Below are 22,422 nucleotides of genomic sequence, written 5' to 3' on the forward strand. Positions count from 1 at the left end.
GATCACAGGCATGCCCCACCATGCCCAGCGCCTGCCTGTGTATTCTGTAACAGGAAAAACTTCAAAAGCAGTGGGCCATTGGCGGGTTTGAACCGCCTCCTGGCACTCTCCGGTTTCGGCGTAGACAGACGTTCGCCACCCCAGAACAGCTCCTCCGCGAGGTCACCAGGCGCCCGAGCCGACGCTGTGTGGGAATCGCTTCTGGACTCCGTGAACTCCGCCCGGCAAGGCATAAAACTACCCCAACTCGGAGTCTCCACCGCGCCACCCCCCCGCGAATCTCCAGGAGCAGAACGCGGTCTGCGCGCCGCCAGCATCACGTGCTCAGCGTGCCCCGAACTAGCGTGCGCACTCGGTTCTCGCTCCTCCGTCGAGTCTGTCACCAGGGGAGCCCGCCTTCCCGCCATGCCGTCACTTCCGGCGGACGCCTTGCGTCACTTGTTGCGTCACTTCCTGCCGGTACCGGTGTTGACGGCGCGGGTCGTGGCTGGGCCAGATCTCCGCTTCTCCCCCTCCCCTACTTTCCTCCCTCCCTCCCTCTCCCTTCCTCGGTGGCTGTCGCCCGCCGGTGGTTGACTCCTTGGCCCCTCCCTAATCCCCTCGGACCCCGCAGCCATCGGATTGGCCTCCCTTTCCTGGTTCCCGGCCCAGCCCCAGTGTGAGGGCGGGGGCCCTGTGGAGCCAGCGGCGCTGCCCAGAAGAGAAAGGACAACGACGACCCCGCCACCGCCGCCATGGCAATGAGGCAGACGCCGCTCACCTGCTCCGGCCACACGCGGCCCGTGGTCGACTTGGCCTTCAGTGGCATCACTCCTTATGGGTATTTCTTAATCAGTGCTTGCAAAGGTGAGAGCAAGGCCGGCGATCCGGGTCTCCGACAGCTGCCGGTAGGGCTGGGGGCTCCCTGGGTCCGACGGGTGGGGCGGATCCTGGGCGAAGGCCAGCCCTGGTCAGATTGGCAAGAGGGTCTCGTTGAAGACGTGGCTGGAGCCGGGTGGCGACCTTTTTGAGCCCTTTGAGGAGGATGAGTACCGTATTACCCCAACTAAAGCCCGTCCTCATTTTTATTGGTGCTTCTCGGGAAGCCGGACTGCATCTTTTTAGTCACTGTGACTGTCTTTCAACGATTTAGGAAAAAGAAAAATTAGGTCAGGCAAATAGCGATGCCTTACAGAGACTTTCGTTCTCCTCGAATACTCCTTTGTGGTATTAGCTTCATGCTCAAATGGGAAATACTCACATTTAGATTGTTTTTAACGCAGACCTGTATTCCCAGCGAATCACAGATGCTTCCCAGAGAGAATGACAGGTTCAGCCTTTCCGTTCATTTATTTTTGGATATTCTGTAGTGATCCCCATGAGTGGGAACACTTTAAACAACAAAAAACGGCTTGCTGTTCTCCGTGGTCATTTTGTGTTTGAATCTTAGAATTAAAACAATACACTTTTAAATCGGTGTCTTTTTAAATATTTCTAGATGGAAAACCTATGTTACGCCAGGGAGATACAGGAGATTGGATCGGAACATTTTTGGGTCATAAAGGTGCTGTTTGGGGTGCAACATTGAATAAGGATGCCACCAAAGCAGCTACCGCAGCTGCAGATTTCACAGCGTAAGTGAAACAGCTTTGTTCTCTGTGGATTGTGTTCTGAAATAATCAAAATATTTGACCTCAGTTATTCACAGAATTCTGTCTCCATCCTGGTTCATTGTGCTTCTTTGTCTTCAGGGATGCTCAGAATTTTTAGAGGCTCCTGGATATGATCTCACACCCCTGTAATCCCGGGTTACTCTGTCTGCTGAGACAGGAGGAGGCAAGTTCAAGGGCAGCCTGGTCAGTTTAGTGTGAACCTGTCTGGGAATATAAAAGGCCGGGGTTGTAGCTCAGTGGTAGAGCACTTGCCATTCACTCTTGGTGCCCTTAGGTTCAGTCCCCAGCACCCCCCATACACACACATACACACACACACACACACACACACACACACACACACACACACACACACGCACAAGTTCAGGGGCTTAAATGACTTAATCTGTATTCTATTGCTTACAACCCGGGAATCTGCATTATTACAGGCACTCCACATAACAAATGTTGGTGGCTCCCTTTACATATACTTCTCTTTGTGCTCCTTGGTGGTATATGTTAATGGCCCAATTTGTATTGAGCTTTTTTAATCTCTCGATTTTTATTGTCACTTTATTTAAAATTTCCCCAACCTTAACTACTCTGTATTTCTTAAGTTTTAAAAGATTTAAACTTAAGTTATTCTTAATGCTTGTTAGATACATCTTACTTTCATTTAATTTTACCAGTAAAATATCTCCTGACTTCAGTGTGTCTGCCATGTGTCTGCCATTGTGTTATTACATGGTCTTTTTGTTTTTTGAGACAGGGTCTTGCTGTGTTGTTCAGGCTGGCCTTGAACTCACTAGGTAGGCTGTCCTCGAACTCCAGCAATCCTCTTGTCTCAGCTTCCCCCATATTAGGATTACGGCATGGGCCACTATGCCTGTCCATTACAGGGTCATTTTTAACTGCTCACCAGTAAGTTCTTTCCCTTCTATTCCTATTTCTTTACTGTTGCCAGTTGTCTTCCTGAAAGCAAATCTGATCATGTTACTTCTCTATGATCTTCTTGACTTTCCATTGCCATTTTAGTAATCATGAATTGTGGGTGTACATTATCATCATCTGGAAAGCGTTTAAAATATTCAAATGCCTGTATCTTCAATACGCTGATTTAGTTGGTCTGGAGATGAGTCCCCTTGCCTTTGTTTTTCTTTCCTAAATGTTTTCTAAGTGATGTGCAACCATATAACGACTGACCTGGCAGACAGATTCTAGTTGTTTATTGGCCTCATCCTGGCTCATCAGCCGCATGTTCTGGCACTGCACACTGTAAACCCTAGTCTAGTGATACTAAACTTACTGGTGCCAGTACTGTTTGGGCTCTGGTTTTGTGTATATTATTAAATTGACTTGTAGTGACCCTTTTCCCCCTTTTCGGCACATACAAAGTTTTGTATAACTTTAGTGTGTCTAGTTCCTACCTGTGTTTGGAGACATTTCATTGTACTAGTAAAGGAAGTGTCAAGAATTACTGTATGTACAAGTACTTTATTAGATTTAAGAGCCTAAAGTAAAAGGGCTCTTTATTTTGGGACACTGTTTCACTGTGTAGTTCACGCTGGCCTCAAACTCTATGTAAAGATCTCCTGCCTCTGCTCCCTGAGTGTTGGGGTTACAGGCATGGGCTACTACACTTGGCTGTTAATTTTTTTTTAAACCAAATTAGACAGGATCAATTGTAAATATGTTGTAATTTTTGTTTGAAGCACGTTGAACACACCAAGTTCAGTTTGAAAAGGGGAAAGCTAACTCTTGCAGATACCAGTCTTTGCACTTGTTGAAACTCAGACCTATGTATCCCCAATGAATTTTATTGTGTGTAAATTTAAATATAAATTTAAAAGATTTTCAGGAGAAATACTAGTGCTATATGGAATTAAATTGGAGATGGTGCAAGATCAATAAGGAAAGTTACAAGTGCCAATCTAAACTCTTGAACTTTCTGTGCCTTCGAAAAATGAATTGCTGTTATGTGTAACAATTGGAGCACTATATGTTCTGCACATAATTACATAATTCTGATAAATTGAGCTACTTGGTTTTATGTAAGTCCTTGTGAATGTTCTCAGCCTGGAAATTGCTGTAAATGTCAGCATGAGTGCTGATGACAATATACTCCTTTGATTGCTAATTATGGGAGATGAAAGTAGGAAGGAAAAGTGATTCTCAGACATAGCAGACTTCGAATGGAACCCTCTGTTAAGAAGAAGTTGTCCTTCCCCTCTTTCATGCACATACGATACTGTTAAAACTTCTGGCACTTTTATGGTACTAATTTTGTAGGTGTTGTTTAAAAGTTTGTGTTCCTGTTCCAGTCCCTTGTTTATATTTGCCAAATATCTAACTTGAAAAAGTTTTCTAGCGGGGCATGGTGATGCACACCTGTAATCTCAGCACTTGAGAGGGTGAGGTAAGAGGAACACTGAGTTTGAGTTCAAGGCCATACTGGACTAAGTAATCTAAAAAAAAAAAAAGTAATAATAATTAAAAGCAGACAGACAAAGGATGGATGAATTACAGACCTTGATTTTGCTTTTGGAACATTTGTGTCGATGATTGCCGTAAGTTTAGCTTATTTTGTTTTCTTTGCCCCCGAACTTTTCCACTCATTTCAGTAAGAACATCGACAATCATATTGATTTTATAGTGAGTGTGGAAAATTGAATTAACAATTAAACACAACTCTAGATTTCAGATATTTGGTAAACAGATTTTTAAAATTTCTTTATGGTAATTAAGTCTCAGTCTGATGGTGATAAACAGATGAAGTGATTTTTAAGTTAAATGTAATTTAGTTGTGACTGTAGACATTGCAGGCATTAGCACTGAAAAAAACAAGCTTTTGGATGCAGTTCTGGATTGTTAACCTCAATTATATTGTAATCTACCTTAACAATGTTAATTACATAAGCAGAATGCCTTGGCACCATCTTTTTTATGTTTTTCTGATATTTTGGGAAAGCTCATTAGGAAGGATGCTTGTGTATTGTAAAATTGGTAAAGACTCTTAAGTATATTTAACAAAATTAATTGCTATCCCTCAGTAAGAAATACAGGGCAATAGATAGGAATCACTGGTCATGTGATAATTGGAAGTAGAGAAAAAGTGTGAAGAAATGTGGCATTTTAAATACTTAACAGAATCTTGAAAATAGTCCAGATTTTATCTTGCTGCCAGTGCAGCAGTTATCTTTCTTAAGGTCCCTCCCAGGAGCATTGATAACTAAATAAAATTACAGGTTTGAAGCCATGCCTGTGAATATTTTTGTGTTTTTTCTTAAGTGTTTCAAGTCTTTCTGTTTGTAAGTGGTATTACGAGTGGAAACACTGGAAGCAAATGGCCTATGTTGGTGTGCTTAGTCTATCATTTAATATCTGCGTGTCCTCAGGCACTTCTTCATGTTTGTCCCCCTCAGTTAAGATTCTCGTGTGGTGATAGAGAGGAAAAGACGTAATAAGCATTGGCATTCGGTAGGCCTGAGTTCATGTACTAGCTACCCTGTGTATTTTCAGTTTGACTGTGGGGTGTTTTTAAACTTTCTTTTCTGCAAAATGAAACCAAGTGAAGCTGTTGGAGGGATGGAGCTTTCTCCACTGTGTCTTTAGAGGGAGTCCAGCATGGTATCTGTCACACTGTGGGTGTTCTGTAAATGATAGCTGAGATTTACCTCTTTATTTCTTTTGTCTCTTCTGTGATGTGTAGGAGTATGTGTATTCATATGTAGTTATTCTCCCCCTTTAATGATGTGTATGGAACTTGCTGTTAGAACTTGATCCAGCGAAAGAGTAGCTCCTCCAAATTTACAAGATAAATCCTAGTTGGTATAAATTATTTTTAGGACAAAACCCCTTCCCCCATTCTTAAATGTCATAAAAAACTCATTATGGCATGATCACCTAGAGAGGAACTTTGTTTCTCTTTTCTTGTGGAGAAAGTATATTCAGCTGAACAAGTATGTGAATCAATTTTCTAAACATGCTATGTTAGAGTAATTGTGGTATTTGACTCTATCTACAGTTTTGTCTCAGAGACACCATCCTCTTTATCTTTTTATTCATGAAGCTAATGTTAACCTCACTCCATGGGATCCTCTTCTGTCCCATCAGAATCATCTGTGCAGACCTCTGGAGCAGAGAAGATTGCTGTCCTCTGCTCTGGAGAGCGCTTCAATAGATCGGGAGTTGGGTCCAGAAATCTATAGATAATTGCTGCAGTTTGTCCCCACCAGGTTTCAGTTGAGGCGCAGTCCCTGGTTTTGTGGTGTTAGGACATTGAAGAGGTAATTAGGTCACATGGGCACTGCTCTCCTGAGTTAATGTTTTTCTTGAGTCAAGATCAGTTCTCAAGGAGAGTGGATCACTCTCAAACAAGCCTGGCACCTCCCTTGTGCTCTTCCCTGTATGTCCACTTGCTCTTTTCATTTCTCTGCCCTGACACAGCGCTCTACAAGGCCCTCTTTGGTTGGTTGGTTGGTTTTTTGGTACTGGGGATCAGACTTGTGCTTGTGAGGCAGGCAGCAGAACCATTGAGCTAAATCCCTGGCTCACAAGGCCCTCTTTGGAAGCATGTACACACAAGTGTGTGCTTTTGGACTTTCAAATATGAGCCAGAAGAAACCCGTTTTCTTTATATAAATTACCCAATTTATCAAGTTAGTCATCTTCTGGTCACTGACCAAAAACTGAGACAGTCAACCTCTTGAGAGATAAGATTTATTTTAACTTTTGTGGCCCTGTTGCTTCGGGCTGTTGCAGCACCTCATGACAAGAGCACGTGGTGGTGCAATGAGCTTTACCTCATGACCAAAAGGCAAAAGAAATAAAGAGGAAGAGGACAGTCTCTTTCCAGGGCATTCCCCCAATGACATGATACCCCCATTAGGCTCTGCCTCTTAAAGGTTTCTACCTCTTCCCAGTATCGGCAAGCTCTGGGGACCAAGTCTTTCTTTAGCACATGGACCTTAGGGGGACATTCCAGATCCCTATGTAGCATTTTTCCTCAGGTTATTTTAGCAACAGAAAATACACGGTGACAATAGATCTGTTTTTCTGTTGTACTGGGGATTGAACCCAGAGCCTTCTCACTGAACTACATCTCCAGCCCTTTTTCAATGAGTTAGGTTTTCACTAAGTTGTTAAATTGTCCAAGCTGGGCTCAAACTTAGGATCCTTCTGCCTCAACAGTAGATCGTTTTTTCTTTTTTCTTGTTTCGTGTGTAGTGTGTGTGTGTGTGTGTGTGTGTGTGTGTGTGTGTGTTTGAATGTGTGTATGTTCCTACACACTTACACATTGAGGGTTGAACCCACTTTCCTGTCACAGGGGCAAAATATCCAATACTCACAGCTTAAAAGGAAGACAGGCTTATTTGGGTCAGTTTCCAGGAGATTCATTCCAAAGTCAGCTGGCTCCAAGGCAGAAACAGCATTGTGGAAGGGCCTGGCAGGAGGCAGGTGCTTACCCTGTGGCAACCAAGAGGGAACAGAGAGAGAAGGGAGGACATAGGGTCAAGAATACACTCTTCCAGGTCACAACCTGGCCCCCCCACCTAACAGCACTTTCAGTGAATCCACCAATAAGTATTGGCTAGTCATGATCCAGTCACCTTCCACATAGGAGACTTTTGAAACCACAGTATGAAAACAAAAAGCAAAATCACAGTAATCAGAAAGCAGTGGTTATCACCAGAGGTGAGGATAGAAGGCTTAATGGAAGAAGATCGTCAGGGGAGAGGAACTTTGGTCACTGAGAATAGGAAGTACAGACTTAAGAGAGCAATGTGAACAAGGACACAGACCCTGGAACAAAATGTGTGGCTTGTGTAAAGAATATTTACAATCTGGCATGGCTAAATTCAGAAAAATAATACAAAACTAAGCTGTGGGGAAGTAGGTTAGAGTCAGAGTTGAATTGGAGTGGGACACACAATGCTACAGGTTTCCTGTGCACGGAGAAGTGAACACTTGGGAGTTTACCAGTAATAATACTCATGGTTGATATTTCTCTTGGAACATATTTTCCAGCCACTCTTATAATACAAGTACAGTATATAATTTGCTGTCTTCCCAGTTACACGATCTGTCGTATTTCTTAGCCATTGAGCATGCTCTTAATGCTTTACTGCCATAGTCTTTCTTTTTCCCCTAATGTATTTCTACTTGCTCTTTAAGACTGCTTGCTCTATATCTTTTCTGAACTTTTTTGATATAATTTGTAGTGTGTTTCTTTCTGTGCTCTTATACCTACATGTAGTTGTTTTTAAATCACATTTATTAAACATGCTATTTAGTGCATGCATTTCTCCTCAGCTAAAGTGCTATTAAACTAGGAACTTTTTGTGGGATTATTTTTTCTGTCCTATTTATGTGCCTTAGCACTGAATCTAGAATGAGACATGTGGTTTGTTTATAGTGTGTGTGTTGAGTAAACAAAAGATGAATAGCCCCTTGCTTTTTCCTGCTTTTTTTCTCCTTGGACCTTTGTGTTAGTGCCCACTTTGTTCCTAAAAATAAATGTTGATTACGTTAAAATGGAAGCCTGTATGGAGTTTGGTTTTTTGTCTTGTTACTTTTTTTGTTTGTTTGTTTTGGTTTTGGTTTTAGTTTTTTTGAGACAGGGTCTCACTATATAGTTGAGACTGAACTGGAACTCACTATGTAGCCCAGGCTGGTCTCGAACTCACAGCAATCCTCCTGCTTCAGCCTCCCAAGTGCTGGGATTACAGGTGTGCACCACCATGCCTGGCTTGTCTTGTTACTATTGAGGCTTGAACCCAAGGGTATTCTGCTGAGCTACATACCCAGCCCTTTCTGAGGTAGTGAAGGATAGCCTTGAACTTTTGATCCTCCTGCCTCAGCCTCACAAGTAGCTGGGATTATAAGCATGCATGATCATACCTGCCTTCCAGGAAGCATTTTCTAAAGGTTTTTTGCCATAAATGCAAAGTTTTCTACTGTTTTTTTCACTGACCTTTTACATTCTAAAATTAACTTATTTTAAAATTCTTCTTTGACCTGTTTTATTTGGGGAACCCCTTCAAAAATAAGTATTGCTCAACTGTTACTCCCTTGACACACACACACACACACACACACACACACACACACACACATACATATTTGTAAAGATACAACTACCAGCATATATTTTTGGGGAAGGTGAGTCAGGGAAAACAAATTTAGAGGTTCAGATCCTGAATTTAGCATGGCATTATCAACTTGATACATTGTGGGACCCTAAGTGGACTAGCATTTGAAAATCTAAGGAACAGTTTTGAAGAAGAAATGGGAATGTTTTCTGCACTTAATTTTAAATTTTATTTAATCTAGGCCACAATCTTTCACTCTGTTAAATTTTTTAAAGGCTTTCTTTTTGTTTGTTTTATTTTGCATACTCAAGTGAGTAGATTGTGAGATAAAATACAGCCAAGTGTGGTGGTGCATGCTTGTAATTCCCAGCACTCTGTGAGGCTGAGGCAAGAAGATCACAAGTTTGTGGCCAATGTGGGCAGTTTATGACTTAGTGGGAATCTCAAAAAAATAAAAATGTAGTGTTGGGGGTGTGGCTCAGGACAGAAACTGGATTTAATCCCCATTTCAGAAAAGAAATCAAATGGGTTGATTTATGAGTCTTTGTACTTAAATCCTTCCAAACGTTTTCATTACCAAAAAGAGATAGGGTAATAAGGCTTTACAACAAGGGATATTTACAACAAAGGAGACTTGCAGTTCATTTTCATAAAAATTCACGTATCTAACTTATTTGGTGATAATCAAAATTACCATTATATTTATCATTTAAACATACTGCTGTTGTGTAATATCCTTTTTATTTTTTTCACTTTCAGCAAAGTGTGGGATGCTGTCTCGGGAGACGAATTGATGACCTTGGCTCACAAACACATTGTCAAGACTGTGGATTTCACACAGGTATGAGAAAGTGGAATTGGGGCAGGAGGTGTGGTTCAGTGGTAGAGTCTCCCCTTGAATGTGCAGGGACCTGGGATCCCCCAGCAGCACACACCAAAAACAAGGAAGGTGAAATTGATGACAGATAAATTGCTGTTACTGCACTGTATGGTAATGGTTTTATAGTTGATGCTTTGTATATTTGGTTTGTGTTTTTGTGGACTATTTGCTGTATATTGGTTTCTGTTTATTTGGTTGTTTATTAAACTGTGCAAACTTGTTTTTTCCTAGTTAATTCTGAGGCTTTTCACTATCCTGAACTCTTGTCTCAGTTCTTCACCAGTCACAGCAAACATCTAAAAAAAAAAAGTCGGATAACATTCCTCAATTACTCTCAGAAGGGAGAAGAGAAATTCGGGGTCATGAGCAAAGTGCTTTGAGGGAGGGAGGGGAGAATTGGGGCAGACGGAGAATTGCAGTAGGTAGTGTAGTGTTAACATATTTAAACTGGGACATTTAAAGGGCTGGATGTTCCCACAGTGTCCTCTCAGAAGTAACTGATTATAACCTGCATCTCTTGATGTTTGTAGCTATATTTGGATATTAGTAGGTATTGAAAAAATTTCAAAGAGAATTAACTATTGAAGAGGTTAATTTATTAACATTTTCTTTGTGTTTCTAGGATAGCAATTACTTGTTAACTGGAGGGCAAGATAAACTGCTACGTATATATGACTTAAACAAACCTGAAGCAGGTAAATGTCATTTGTGCATTGGTTTGTGCTTTTATTTTAATTTAAAATAACTTCAGGAGTAATCAAATTAGGAAAAGAAAAATAATCACAATGATTAATACATTATTAATCACTGTTAATAGCATTTTTGTTTAATCCTCTTTATTTTTTCCATGTAGCTAGCCTTTTTAATATTGCTTATTGAGTACATTACTCTTGTATAGCCTTCTTAGAATTTAAAAATGAATTATGGTGAAGTTTTTTTATGACACTAAGTGGTGTCACTACCTTTTGGTAATTTGTAGAATGGTTATCTGTAGAAGGTGAAGATAGTAAGAATTTTGTGTGTACATGTTAAAGTGCTTAGGTGTTTGGTTTTTGTTTTGTTTTGTTTTGGTTGTTTTTGTTTTTTTGAGACAGGGTCTTGCTGTGGAGTTCAGGCTGGCCATGGACTCACAGCAAACTGCCTGCCTTAGCCTCCTGAGTGCTCCACACCCCACCTGGGAAACTGTTTAGATTTTTGAACCGTGTGAACACATTAGCTGTTTAAAATAATCTTGTAAAATCTGCAGTGATATTTCTTTCTATAAACTCTTCAGTGATTATTGCTTTCTTCCCTATGGGTATGTGTAAGTGAATTAACCAGTTTCTCCATAAGGCCTCTTTGGGCTATTTTATATATTTTAAATGTTTAAACCAGAATTATGCTAGACATTCCTATATCTGCCCGTTTTTTCACAGTGATTTCTTTCAGCTAATAACCAAAAGTAGGAGAGTGTAGGGGCGATTTTGCCAAGGAATGAATGGTTAATCTGCAGGGTGAAAACACACTGGCTCTGTAAGGAGTTAAGTAAACTGCAGGGTAAAAGTACACAAGCTGTGAAAAAAAAAGAAGGAAAAAAAGTGTACAAGCTGTGAAAATCGAATGATTAAACAAAAAGTTTAGATTAGTGAATCATGTTGTGTCTGGCCATTTCCTTCCCCTTTCCTCAAGAAAAACTGTCTAGCCTTAAGACAACTCCTTTCCAGACTGTTTTTCTCCTGTTTTTTTCTTTACACTGATACCCTACATAAAATCCCAGAGAATTCTTGGCTCTGGGGCTTTTTCTCCTGGGAATCTCCCTTAACACTGGGCCTCTCAGTGACCGAACTCTTGTCTCTGAGTAATCATTCATCCTCTGTGCTGCCATGGTCGCAGCAACAGGAATAGTGGAATCATAAATAATTGGCAGTGATAAAATCCCTTCTTATGAAGCATAAACAGATTTCTAAACCTAATTTCTGCTTAGTGAACACTAGCAACTGACTTTATTTTTGCCAGTTTGATAGAAAAAGTGATTCTGTTATGTTAATGAGGTTTAAACATTAGTGATGAGATTTAAATCTTCCTTAGTACCCTTTTCATGTATTTCCTTTTTTATGAACAAATTACCTATTTTTACCCATTGTCTGTCTCATCAGTTGTATTCTCTGTCTTAGTCGCTTTCCTATTGATGGGACAAAATACCTGACCACCCACAACATAAAGGAGGAGATTTCTTTGGCCCACATTGCAGTGGGTTCAGTCCACAGCTGGCTGGCTTCAAGGCGGAAATGACATGGTGTTAGGGCATGGAGGAGGAAGCTGTCACCTTGTGGCAGCCAGGAAGCAGAGAGAGGGAGAGAGGAGCCAGGAATAAGAATATACCCTTCCAGGGTACTTTCCTGTGACCTGCCTCTTTTGACCAGGCTCTACTTCTGAATATGTGAGACTTTTGGGGGACATTTTAAATCTAAACCATCATATTGTCTTAACTTTTCTTTAACCTTCTGGGACTGGGGATAAAACCTAGGGCCTCACACATAGGAAGCAAGTGCTTTACTGTTGAGCCATATCCTCAGCCCTTACTGTTTTTTAAAGAAGACTGGATGGTCTTCTCTTTCTAGTGCAAATATTTACCTCTTATGGAATTAAGGGTTTTTCTATATTTTTTATATACATATATATATATATATATACACACACACACACACACACATATATAGTAAGTAGACTTATTTTGGCTATTATATATTAGTTGCTATTACTGTGAGCATTTATTATTTGTAAATTCTGAAATTTTAAAATGGTGAGTTCAAAGTACATTGTGAGCTAGGTATGAAGCTCTAGTGGTAGAGCACTTAACTAATGTGCATAAAGGGCCTGTGTTCACATCTCAGTACAGCCAAAAAAAAAAAAACCTGGGCCAGGGATTTAGCTCAGTGGTTCCGCCACCTGCTTTGCAAGTGCAGGGTCTCCAGTTTGATCCCCGGTACCCCCCCCCAAAAAAAAAAAACTTTAAAAATGCATTAGAAATTCTCTTGAGGTACTTTCCATTTTTAAACTGCAGAAACAAATTATACTTAGAAATTTCTTATTCTCCATTGGCATCTAGGAGTTTTACGCATTCTTTTTGATAGCCTTAGGCCAAAATGTTGCAGAATTCTCTGGCCTCAATCAGTGTCTGACAAAGCAAGGTAATTCAGGATTTTGGTAGGCTTTTTCTTACTCTTTACCTTTCCAAAGGTCCTCCTGCTCTTTTTATGGCAGAGGAGCAAGGTAAGCAAGGTCTCACAATGCAGCTGGCCTTAAACTTGCATCCCTCCTCCAACCTCCCAAGTGCTAGGATTGGAGGTGTCTACCACCGCCCCCTACTTTCAAGACTGCTTTTTGAAAGTTGCTTTTCCACTGGGCCAGTAGTAGAAGTGATAGCAGTTAAAAGAAATTTTACTGTATGTCAGTAATGTTAGATGTGTGCATATATGAGCTACATCCCTAGCCCTTTGTTAATTAAAATTTTGTAATTTTGAGGACAGGATCTTGCCAAGTTGCCCAGGCTGAGCTTGAATTTGTAATCCTGCTGCCTCGGTCTTTCAGATTACAGATGTGGACTACCTCACCTGGTTTAGATGTATATTCTTACCTGATCCTCACAGTTCAACTGAGATATAATGGCTGACAGTTATTTTGTTTATAGATGAAGGAATATACTTTTCATTTTGTTGATAGATAAAGGGATATAGTTTTTGAGAAGTTATGTAATAGCCTGTAAATCTAAGTAGTGTGGAATGACATTGTTTTTAGTATCTGCGTTTTCCCAGAGATGATAATGAGGACTTTTTTGGAAATCTCCTTGAAGACGGTCTCCTACAGAGACAGCCCACATCTCCACTACTGCTTTTTGTTAGTATTGTTGATGCTTTCCTCTCTGGGATTGTTTGTGCTGGGTTTTTTTGTTTTATTTATTTATTTATTTCGGTTTTTTTGAGACAGGATCTCACTGTGTAGTTGAGACTGATCTGGAACTCACTATGTACCCCAGGCTGGTCTCCAACTCACAATGATCCCAGCCTCCCAAGTACTGGGATTACAGGCGTGTGCCTCCACGCCCAGCTTGTGCTGTTTTTTCCACTACAGCTTCAACTTTCCTCTGTTTTTTCCTTTTAGTTGTTACCAACAGTGGCTTGCATAAAAGTCCCAAATCTCAGGGATAGGATTAGCTCAGGCCTCTTTGTTCCTTAGATTCATGTTCTTGTGAAATCATGCCACATTAGTTATTTTAATTATTATTGCATTGTGATATAATGCTTTTGAATATTACTAGTTCTGTAGAAAATTAGCCTTGAGAAAATAAGTGTTACACACAGCTGCATGCATCCAGGATCATTGTTCATCAGTTCCTTGCCTTGCAGATGAATTCTTGTTTCAATGTAGAAAAATTGATAAACATTGTTTAAATTGTGCTGGGCTTTGAAAAGTTGCAGTCTAATTTAAAATATACTTTTTTAATATATCTTTAAGTCGTTCCCATATTGCTCAGCTTAAAAAATTAAATGCTAAATATATTTTAAATTGTTTTATCTTAAGAACCTAAAGAAATCAGTGGTCACACTTCCGGTATTAAAAAAGCTCTGTGGTGCAGTGAGGATAAACAGATTCTTTCAGCTGATGATAAAACTGTTCGGTAAGTAATGTCTTAAATTTGAAAAATGTTTGCCCTACAATAATTTAAATATTCTTTATAACTGTTTGGTACAAAATTTATTTGACATTAAAGTTTAAATTACACATAGGTCATGTTTATTTGGAGCTATCCATTTACTACTATATACATAGAGTAGGATTCAGGAGAACCTTAAAACTGACACTTCATAATAGGTGTTCTTAACCTAGGTCTGTGGATAGGTCAGCCAACAGGATTTCACAAAGCTCATAAAATTCTGTGCACAGTTCTGTGTGCTGACCCTTGATGTATTTCTCTGTGAAAAGACACAGCAGTCACTATACTGACAAAAATAGTGTTGACAATGCTGATTTAGAAAGATGCTAAAACTAAATTAGATTACGATGTACCACACTGACATTGTTTTGCTAAAGTATTTGGAAAGTGATTTAGGTATGGAAGTTGATTTCACTAAAAGCCTATTGAACATTTTGACATTTTATAGGAATTTGAAATTTTTCTATATAATTTATCATTTATGACTGACGAACTAAAAGCTGTTTTACTACAATTGGAATTGTTCTATCATTGATGTATCTGTAGGTAGAATGTAATGAATTCTGAATTTAATAAATATTACCATATTTCTCTTTTTTATAGCCTTTGGGATCATGCTACTATGACAGAAGTGAAGTCCCTGAACTTTAATATGTCTGTTAGTAGCATGGAATATATTCCTGAAGGAGAGATCCTGGTTATTACTTATGGACGATCTATTGCTTTTCATAGTGCAGTAAGGTAAGTCCAAAAATTTAATCAGTGTTTGAAGTATATAATGATTATATTCATTGTGGGGAATTGGTACATGTACATATCACATCTCAATTCTTTTACCCCCCCCTTCCCCTCATTTTCTTTCTTTCTTTTTTTTTTGGTACTGGGGATTGAACTCGGGACTTTACACTTGTGAAGCAGGCGGCAGAACCACTGAGCTAAAGCCCTGGCCCCTCAATTTCTTTCTTAACAAAGGCCTTTTACCTTTTTTAAAAAATCAAAAGGCATATGTTTTAGCATTTTGCTGTCACAGAATATCTGAGAAAAAAAATCAATTCAAAGAAAGAAAAATATATTCTGGCTCATGGTTTGAGAGGCTTCATTCTGTGGTCTCTTGCCTCCATTGCCTCTGGACCCATGGTGAGACAGAAAACATCATGGCAGGAAGCATGCAGTGGAAAAGGTGGCTGGGTTCATGGCAGGACAGGAAGTAGAGAGTACAAGGGAGGCGCTAGGGACAAGACAGACTTCCAGAGCAATCCGTAAGTGGCCTTCTTCCTCCAACTAGGCTCCACCTCCTAGTGATTTTCCCATGTCCCAATAATAGCATCGCATTAGGAATCCATGATGGACTTGCCCATTGGTGCGGTCAGAGACCTCATCCAAGCCCCACCTCTGAATATAGCACACTGGAGGCCACATCTTCAAAACACAAACCACAAGGAAGGTGAACTGGAATCTGTGTAATTTAATATGAAAGGAAATATTTAAGAACTTGGTATACTTTAAGCAGAGGAGTTAATCAAATTCCAGGTATTAAGGACACTTGTAAAACTCAGCAAGTTCTAAGTTGTATTTTTCTTAAATCCAGTTTTGATGTTGTAATTAATTCTCTTTATAAAACTGCTGTGATCATTTCACTTCAAAGTTTTCGAGAGACAGTGACTTTTCTGTTTCTAATTATGAGCATACCCTAGTGAACTTTAAACAAACTTAAGTTCTGTGACTTGGCACTACAGTAAATGTTTTTAGAAATTTTGGGGAATAAATTAAATGTGCCCGCAGTCTTATTAGCTAGATTCCAGAATGTTAATGGTAGTTGAGTGTTCTGCTAGTTTTTTTTTTCTTTTTCCTTGTTACATGTGTATATATTTGTATGGGTGTTTCTTCTGATTTTTGTATGGGTTTTTTCTTTTTTTCTGTAATCACTAAGCCCATAATAATAGTTTTTTTATTTAAAAATATTCTAAGCCATTCAAAGAAGAAAACATTTTAATTGCTGTATTGGATTATACGTTGTACTAATGATGTTTTAGATCTGTGCTTCAGCACTGCAGTGAGTGTCTTGGCACGTTTGTGTCCTCACAATGAAGTCCTTTAAATAGGATTATGAGTTCCAAGAGTAAAAGGAGTTTGAAGTTCTTATTTATGCCTGGTTCTTAATTGATTTCCATCAACTTCTGCCATACTCCTTTCTGTTTATAGCCCTAACCATTTATCTAAAAGGGAGTTTGTGGGGCCAGGAACTGTAAGAAGGAAGAGAGGGGAGTATGTTGTGGGCTTCTGTTTTTGCAGTACTGGGGCTTGTACCCCGGGCCTGTGCAGGCTAGCCAAGCACTCTAGCTGAGCTGCATCCCCAGCCCTTTTTCTTTATTTTGAGACAGACTCTCACTAGGTTTCCCAGGCTTGCCTGCAGTCCTCTATCCTCCTGCCTCAGCCTCCTGATTAGCTGGGATTATAGACATAGTCCACTATGCCTGGATCTGAAATTTAAAGATTGTAGAGTTTCAATATCAAGATGGCGAATTGATTGTACTAGGATGCTTGTGCCTAGAGCCACCAAATTGTACAGCTGTGTAAATGCTCACTCAGGGGTGAGGTGTAACCCTGCTATAGACTGTTACCTTAAGCCTCAATCCTGTTTTGGTAGCAAGACTTAATTGGCCTCTTGAATATGCAAATATTCCAGCCATGAATTGCCATTCAGTGAGACTTCAGAAATCATGGCTAATTTTAATTTTCATGCTTGGTAGTGTGTTGATGGGAATAGGAGGGAGGCATTGAAGAGCTGGAATGTTACGGTGTCTTGTAATGTTTAAGACAGTCCATAATCTTTCAAGTTTGAACTGGAAAAGACTAGATGTCCAAACTATAATTTATTTTCAGGTAAAGGTATTTTCAGGTTATATGTTGATTGTTAATTTAGTTGTTTTACTATCTGGTAGTAAAAAGAGCTTTTTTTATAGTTCATATTGTATGGCATTTTATTGTATAAGCTTTAATTATATAAGCTTAAACTAAACCCTCAACAATTGAGAATAACATACAAATAATCCTATTAGTTATCTACTTCAAAACATTTTTCTTTACAATGTATACTTGTTGGTGCTGCTGTCTGCCTCGAAAGTGCAAGGTCCCAAGTTGGATCCCTGGTACCTACAAAAAAACAAATACATTGTATACTTGTATAACAAATATAATGTATACTTGTTGTGAAAAAAATTTTAAACAGTAAATGAAAATATTTTGAGATAAGAAATCCCACTATAGTACAATGCTATTTTAATTAGCTTTAAGACACTGATTTCTAGGGCTAGTTTTTATTTGTGTGTGTTTGTTTGTTTTTTGAGACAGTTTCCCTATTCACTTTAGACTGACCTTGAAGTCACTGTGTATCCCAGGCTGGCCTTGAACTGGCAGTGATTCTCTTGCCTCAGCTTCCCAAGCATGGGAATTATAGGCCCAGCTTGACAGAGGATCTTTTTAAGTTGCCCAGGCTGGGTTCAGACCTTTGATTCTCTCACGTCTGCCTCCCAGAGTGCATGGATCACAGGCTTGTTCCACTGAACCTGGCCCCTTCTGAACTTTTTAAAATATTGCTATCTGTGTTTCACTAAATGAATATTGAATTGTCCTTCGAGTTTCAGAATTTAGGAGCAGTTTTAAAATGTAATTGTTTCCTCATTGTTTGTATAGTATTAACGTTTATAAATAATTTTTTTCTAGCTTGGACCCAATTAAATCCTTTGAAGCACCTGCAACCATCAATTCTGCATCTCTTCATCCAGAAAAGGAATTTCTTGTTGCAGGTGGCGAAGACTTTAAACTTTATAAGTATGATTATAATAGCGGAGAAGAATTAGGTGAGTTGTCCTCTTTTTCCTCTCATAAAATTATGTGTTTACCTTTATAAAATGTTCACCTCCAGTAGTTAATACCTCATTTATGTATGTCACATATTGAAGGCAAGTTTTTCAGCTAAGTAAAGCTTGGTACTTAGAAATGCAAAAATAAAGATGTTTTTTCTGTTTTAGGTAGAAAATTTTATAATCCTATGAGCAAAGTATGCTGAACTCAATATTGTTTTTTGCTTTGAACTGCAGTTCAGTTGTATGAACTGTAGTGATATTCTTAGTGTCATGCAATGATTTTCAGTCTTTAGTGAAGGGCTTTTTGTGTTAAAATCGCACAATTAGCAGATGCTAAGAGATTTTAGAGTCTGAATTTCCCATTATGTTTGTGTTTTGTTTGGGGAAGAGTTAATGTAGGATTAATTTAAAGTTAATTCTAACTTTAAATGATGGACCAGATAGTTCACAGTTATGTATGGTTCTCAGTACCTCATTCCAAAATACTTGGCTTTTGGTTCAGAAGATCTGATTTTCATAAACCTTTTTATCTATAACCTGCCACTTTTTAGATAGCTGCCACTTTATAGTTGGTTTCTGTCTGGCTTTACCACTTAAAGAACTAAATTTGCAACAAAAACAAAAGACACCTCTGTGTTTTGCTTCTTGGGAAGAACTGATGGACCTGAGTTGTGAAAGTGTATTTTAAACTTTGGTTCACATTGAATCCTTTCTGAAGATGAGCAAACTTGAGCTGGAGTGCATGCCTAGCATTTGCAAGGCCTGGATTCAGTCTCCACCATCCCAAAAGATGAGAGAACAAACCTGAATTATCTGTCTAAGAACTGAGGCCACAGTTAGTGAATGCTGGACTTCTGTGGTTCTTTTTGTTTGTTTGTTTTTGCTGGTGATTAACCTCAGCTCTTGAGCTTGTTAAGTGCTAGATAAGGGCTGGTAAGCCCCAGTCCTTTTACTGTCATAACTTTTTTATTTTCTAGTTGGACAGAGATGGAGGATAATCGGGAATATTAGGCTAATGAGTTCCAAGGACAAATGGAGAGGCATTAGAATGTAAATGAGTCAGGGTCATAAATACGGATATGACTTAAATTAGAAAAAACTCCAAGTCTGAACATTTTCTCATTAGATTCTGTGGTTTAAAATATTTAGGGACCAATATGGATCCTGTATCTCTATGGTTGCTGTGTCAGAGCAATGAATGAGTAAAACCTACAAAGCTTGGTAGAAAGTTAAGCAGAGTGTGAAAAGCGCCATCTGGTGGCTCTCTGTAGTTGTAGAAAGAATTGGTGCCTAAACAATAGGTAGTGAGTTTTAAATATGGTAATTGAAATTATACTTTATGGGGTTTCTGTTGACCTGTCTTCTATCTTCAGTAAGAAATGAAGCCTCATTTTCCTCTGGAAAGAAACCCTGAAACTATGTTGCATGCTAAATTTAAAAAGGGGTGATCTTAGGGAACAGTGGTAGGCAGTGATGTGCCACCTGGTCATGGTAATTAACTAGATAACAGTTCTTTGTATTTGTACTTAGGAAGTTTGCCTTTTGCCAATAATATGGGAAATACTTTCTTTCATCTATCAATACTGAATTTAATGATTAAGTATTAAATTTTCTAATAGCCCTTGTTTTGTTTTTCAGAATCCTACAAAGGACACTTTGGTCCCATTCACTGTGTGCGATTCAGTCCTGATGGAGAGCTCTATGCCAGTGGTTCCGAAGATGGGACTCTGCGACTGTGGCAGACTGTGGTAGGGAAGACCTATGGCCTTTGGAAATGTGTGCTTCCGGGTAAGAATTTATATTCCTAAAGTGCATAGCTTTATGTCATTTTTTTATCAGTTATGTTTCATTGTTTCCGTAGATGTGAAATCATGTAAGTAACAAGAAGCCATGATTATAAATTGGCCACTGTGCTCTTCTGTTTAGGTTTCTTTGTTGCACGTGCTATTCTACTAAGTTTTAGCTTATTTGGTGAAGGGAATGAGCTTAAATTCACAATTTTCTAGAAGGCTATGTAATGAATTCACAAATAAATGTTTGAATAAGGTTACTTTAAGGAAAATGTTTTTAATTTAAAAAAAATACCTAGTTACTAATCCCAGAGCAGTCATACGTAGTATGAGCCTAAAGGTAGGTTTTGAAGACAAACTTTTTAAAAATCAGTTGCTAAGAGTTGTTCCAGTTATAATGTATTGATCTAATAGTGTTGTATTTATTCTTGTTGTATATTAAATGGTAGAAATTATTTGTGATGTAATTCATGAAATCTATCATCATTGCTTTTATTTTTGTAGAAGAAGATAGTGGTGAATTGGCAAAGCCAAAGATCAATTTTCCAGAGGCAACAGAAGAGGAATTAGGTAAATACTAATCAATTGACTTCTGTAAGAATCCTGGGGGCCTTAAAATTGAAGTGCTATGTGTGTTTTACTCATTGACAAAAGAAATGTATTCTATGTGAACATAAGGGCCAGGGATTTAGCTCAGTGGTTCTGCTGCCTGCCTTGCAAGCACAAGGTGTCCTGAGTTCAATCTCGAGTACCAAAATAAAACAAAACATATTTAATGAAAAGCTTAATATTTACATGCACTTATTTATAGGCTAAATATGTAATACTGTGTAGTAGTAGACACAGGTGTGGAGATGAGTGATGCAGTTTACCCTCACAGAACTTGTCAAATTTAGATAGATGCTGTTTAAGCAAGTTCTTTAAACAAGTTTTGACATTTGTAAGGGAATCAGAAGGGTTCCTAGAAAAGTGACATTTAAACTGAGACCAGAGGCTCAGGAGTAGAAAGGAGCCCAGTACATGAGGACCTGGTATAACCTCACTGTGTCTCGCTGCTAAAGAACAAGGGGAAGTCAGGTGTGGTGGTGCACACCTGTCATGACGCCAGCACGCGGGAGGCTGAGGCAGGGGACTGCTGGGAGCTCAAGGACAGCTAGACTCCTTGGCGGGACCCTGTCTCAAAAAAAAAAAGTCAGTCGGGCAGTGTCAGTCAAGGGCAAAAGGTGGCTGGAGAAGCTAAGCCACCAAGAGCCTCGTTTAATGTATTACAGCATGCGGAGTTCTATACTGAACGTGTGAGAAACCTTAAAATGTCAAACAGAGCAATAACATTAAATTTAGATCTACATTTTTAAAGATTGCCCTGGCTGTGGTATGGAGAGAGCTGGACAGGGGACAAGAATGAACATAGACCAGTTAGTGGACATTGATGATAGTGTAGGTGATCAATTTTGAGTGAGGGAATGGCAGTAAGAACAGAAAAGGTTAGATGGGCTTTTGTCACTAGTGGCAGAATTGCTAAGAGTTGGTTTTTTTATGACATGCATAAGGCTGTGATTGAGGCAAATAACAGATTTTTGACATCTAATGATTTAGGGGACGGTTAGGATGGGGTTTACCACAGAACTGTGTTTTTGTTTTTTGGGTTTTTTGATAAGTACCTTTTTGCAAAAAAACCTTAATGTTTAATGGTTAATGTTTTTATTTAATATCATTAAGTATTAGGATTTGAACCACTAATGAAGACATAACTTTAATACAGCACTCGTTGGGTAGTCGAAGTCAGTGGACATTTAACCTAGAAAGAGAAAATGTTTGGTTAATTTATGATGTGAAAGTACTAATGCAAACCACTCTGAGCTCTTTCCTCATGCTTTCCAGTGGCAAGTGCAGTTGCTATTCTTCCCACCCCACCAGAATATGCTTTAAAAAGTTGTTCTTAGTCTTTCACTAAAACGGAATGTAGATTTGCGTATTTTCTTTATAAAATTGACTGATGGGCTTTTGTTTTTCATTATAGAAGAAATTGCTTCAGAAAACTCAGATTCCATTTATTCTTCAACTCCTGAAGTTAAAGCCTGAGCATCAAGCATGTGCCACAGATCGTGTATCATTTATGGACTAAAGGAGCAAGCAGAGCACAGCATCAGCCTTCGGAGTTATTCTGCTTGCTGGCAAACAGCAGTAAACAACAGGAAAATGAATTAGCATCTGCGCAGGAGCAGCTGACTCGGTGCAACCTGTGAGTGAAAACAGCATCAGAGAAGTTGGGGAAGCCGGGCTCTGGTAGTGCGACAGCCTCTTTTCTTCTATGAATACGTGCAAGCCAACATCCAATTTGTGTCATTACAATTAAATTTCTTGTAGCTTTTTTTGTTATTACGGAGAAGAAAAATATATTTACCTATTTTTCTGACATTTCCCTTAAAGCAGAATGCCTTCTCTTTGTTTTGCTTGAGTTGTAAAGAAGA

The 22,422-nt window shown here is 39.2% G+C and overlaps 1 protein-coding gene across 1 annotated transcript; it reads left to right on the forward strand.

Moving 5' to 3' along the window:
* The first annotated feature begins 458 nt into the window (after window positions 1–458).
* On the forward strand, window positions 459–22,422 carry Strap (serine/threonine kinase receptor associated protein). The gene is made up of 10 exons (XM_010616042.3): window positions 459–846; window positions 1,478–1,613; window positions 9,482–9,563; window positions 10,225–10,297; window positions 14,163–14,259; window positions 14,899–15,036; window positions 18,019–18,155; window positions 19,800–19,949; window positions 20,456–20,521; window positions 21,972–22,422. Exons 1-10 carry the CDS (start codon window positions 735–737, stop codon window positions 22,031–22,033), a joined length of 1,053 nt encoding a protein of 350 aa, XP_010614344.1. The 5' UTR covers window positions 459–734; the 3' UTR covers window positions 22,034–22,422.

The sequence above is a fragment of the Fukomys damarensis genome, unplaced genomic scaffold (assembly GCF_012274545.1).
Source record: "Fukomys damarensis isolate Sample0158 unplaced genomic scaffold, DMR_v1.0_HiC HiC_scaffold_19, whole genome shotgun sequence".
Lineage (NCBI taxonomy): Eukaryota > Metazoa > Chordata > Mammalia > Rodentia > Bathyergidae > Fukomys > Fukomys damarensis.

Excerpts from the sequence above, each read along its gene's own strand:
- Strap (XM_010616042.3), top strand. The coding sequence starts at position 735 with ATGGCAATGAGGCAGACGCCGCTCACCTGCTCCGGCCACACGCGGCCC. Across the intron at positions 9,564-10,224 it reads AGACTGTGGATTTCACACAG|GATAGCAATTACTTGTTAAC; the intron begins GTATGAGAAAGT and ends TTGTGTTTCTAG. Across the intron at positions 14,260-14,898 it reads GCTGATGATAAAACTGTTCG|CCTTTGGGATCATGCTACTA; the intron begins GTAAGTAATGTC and ends TCTTTTTTATAG.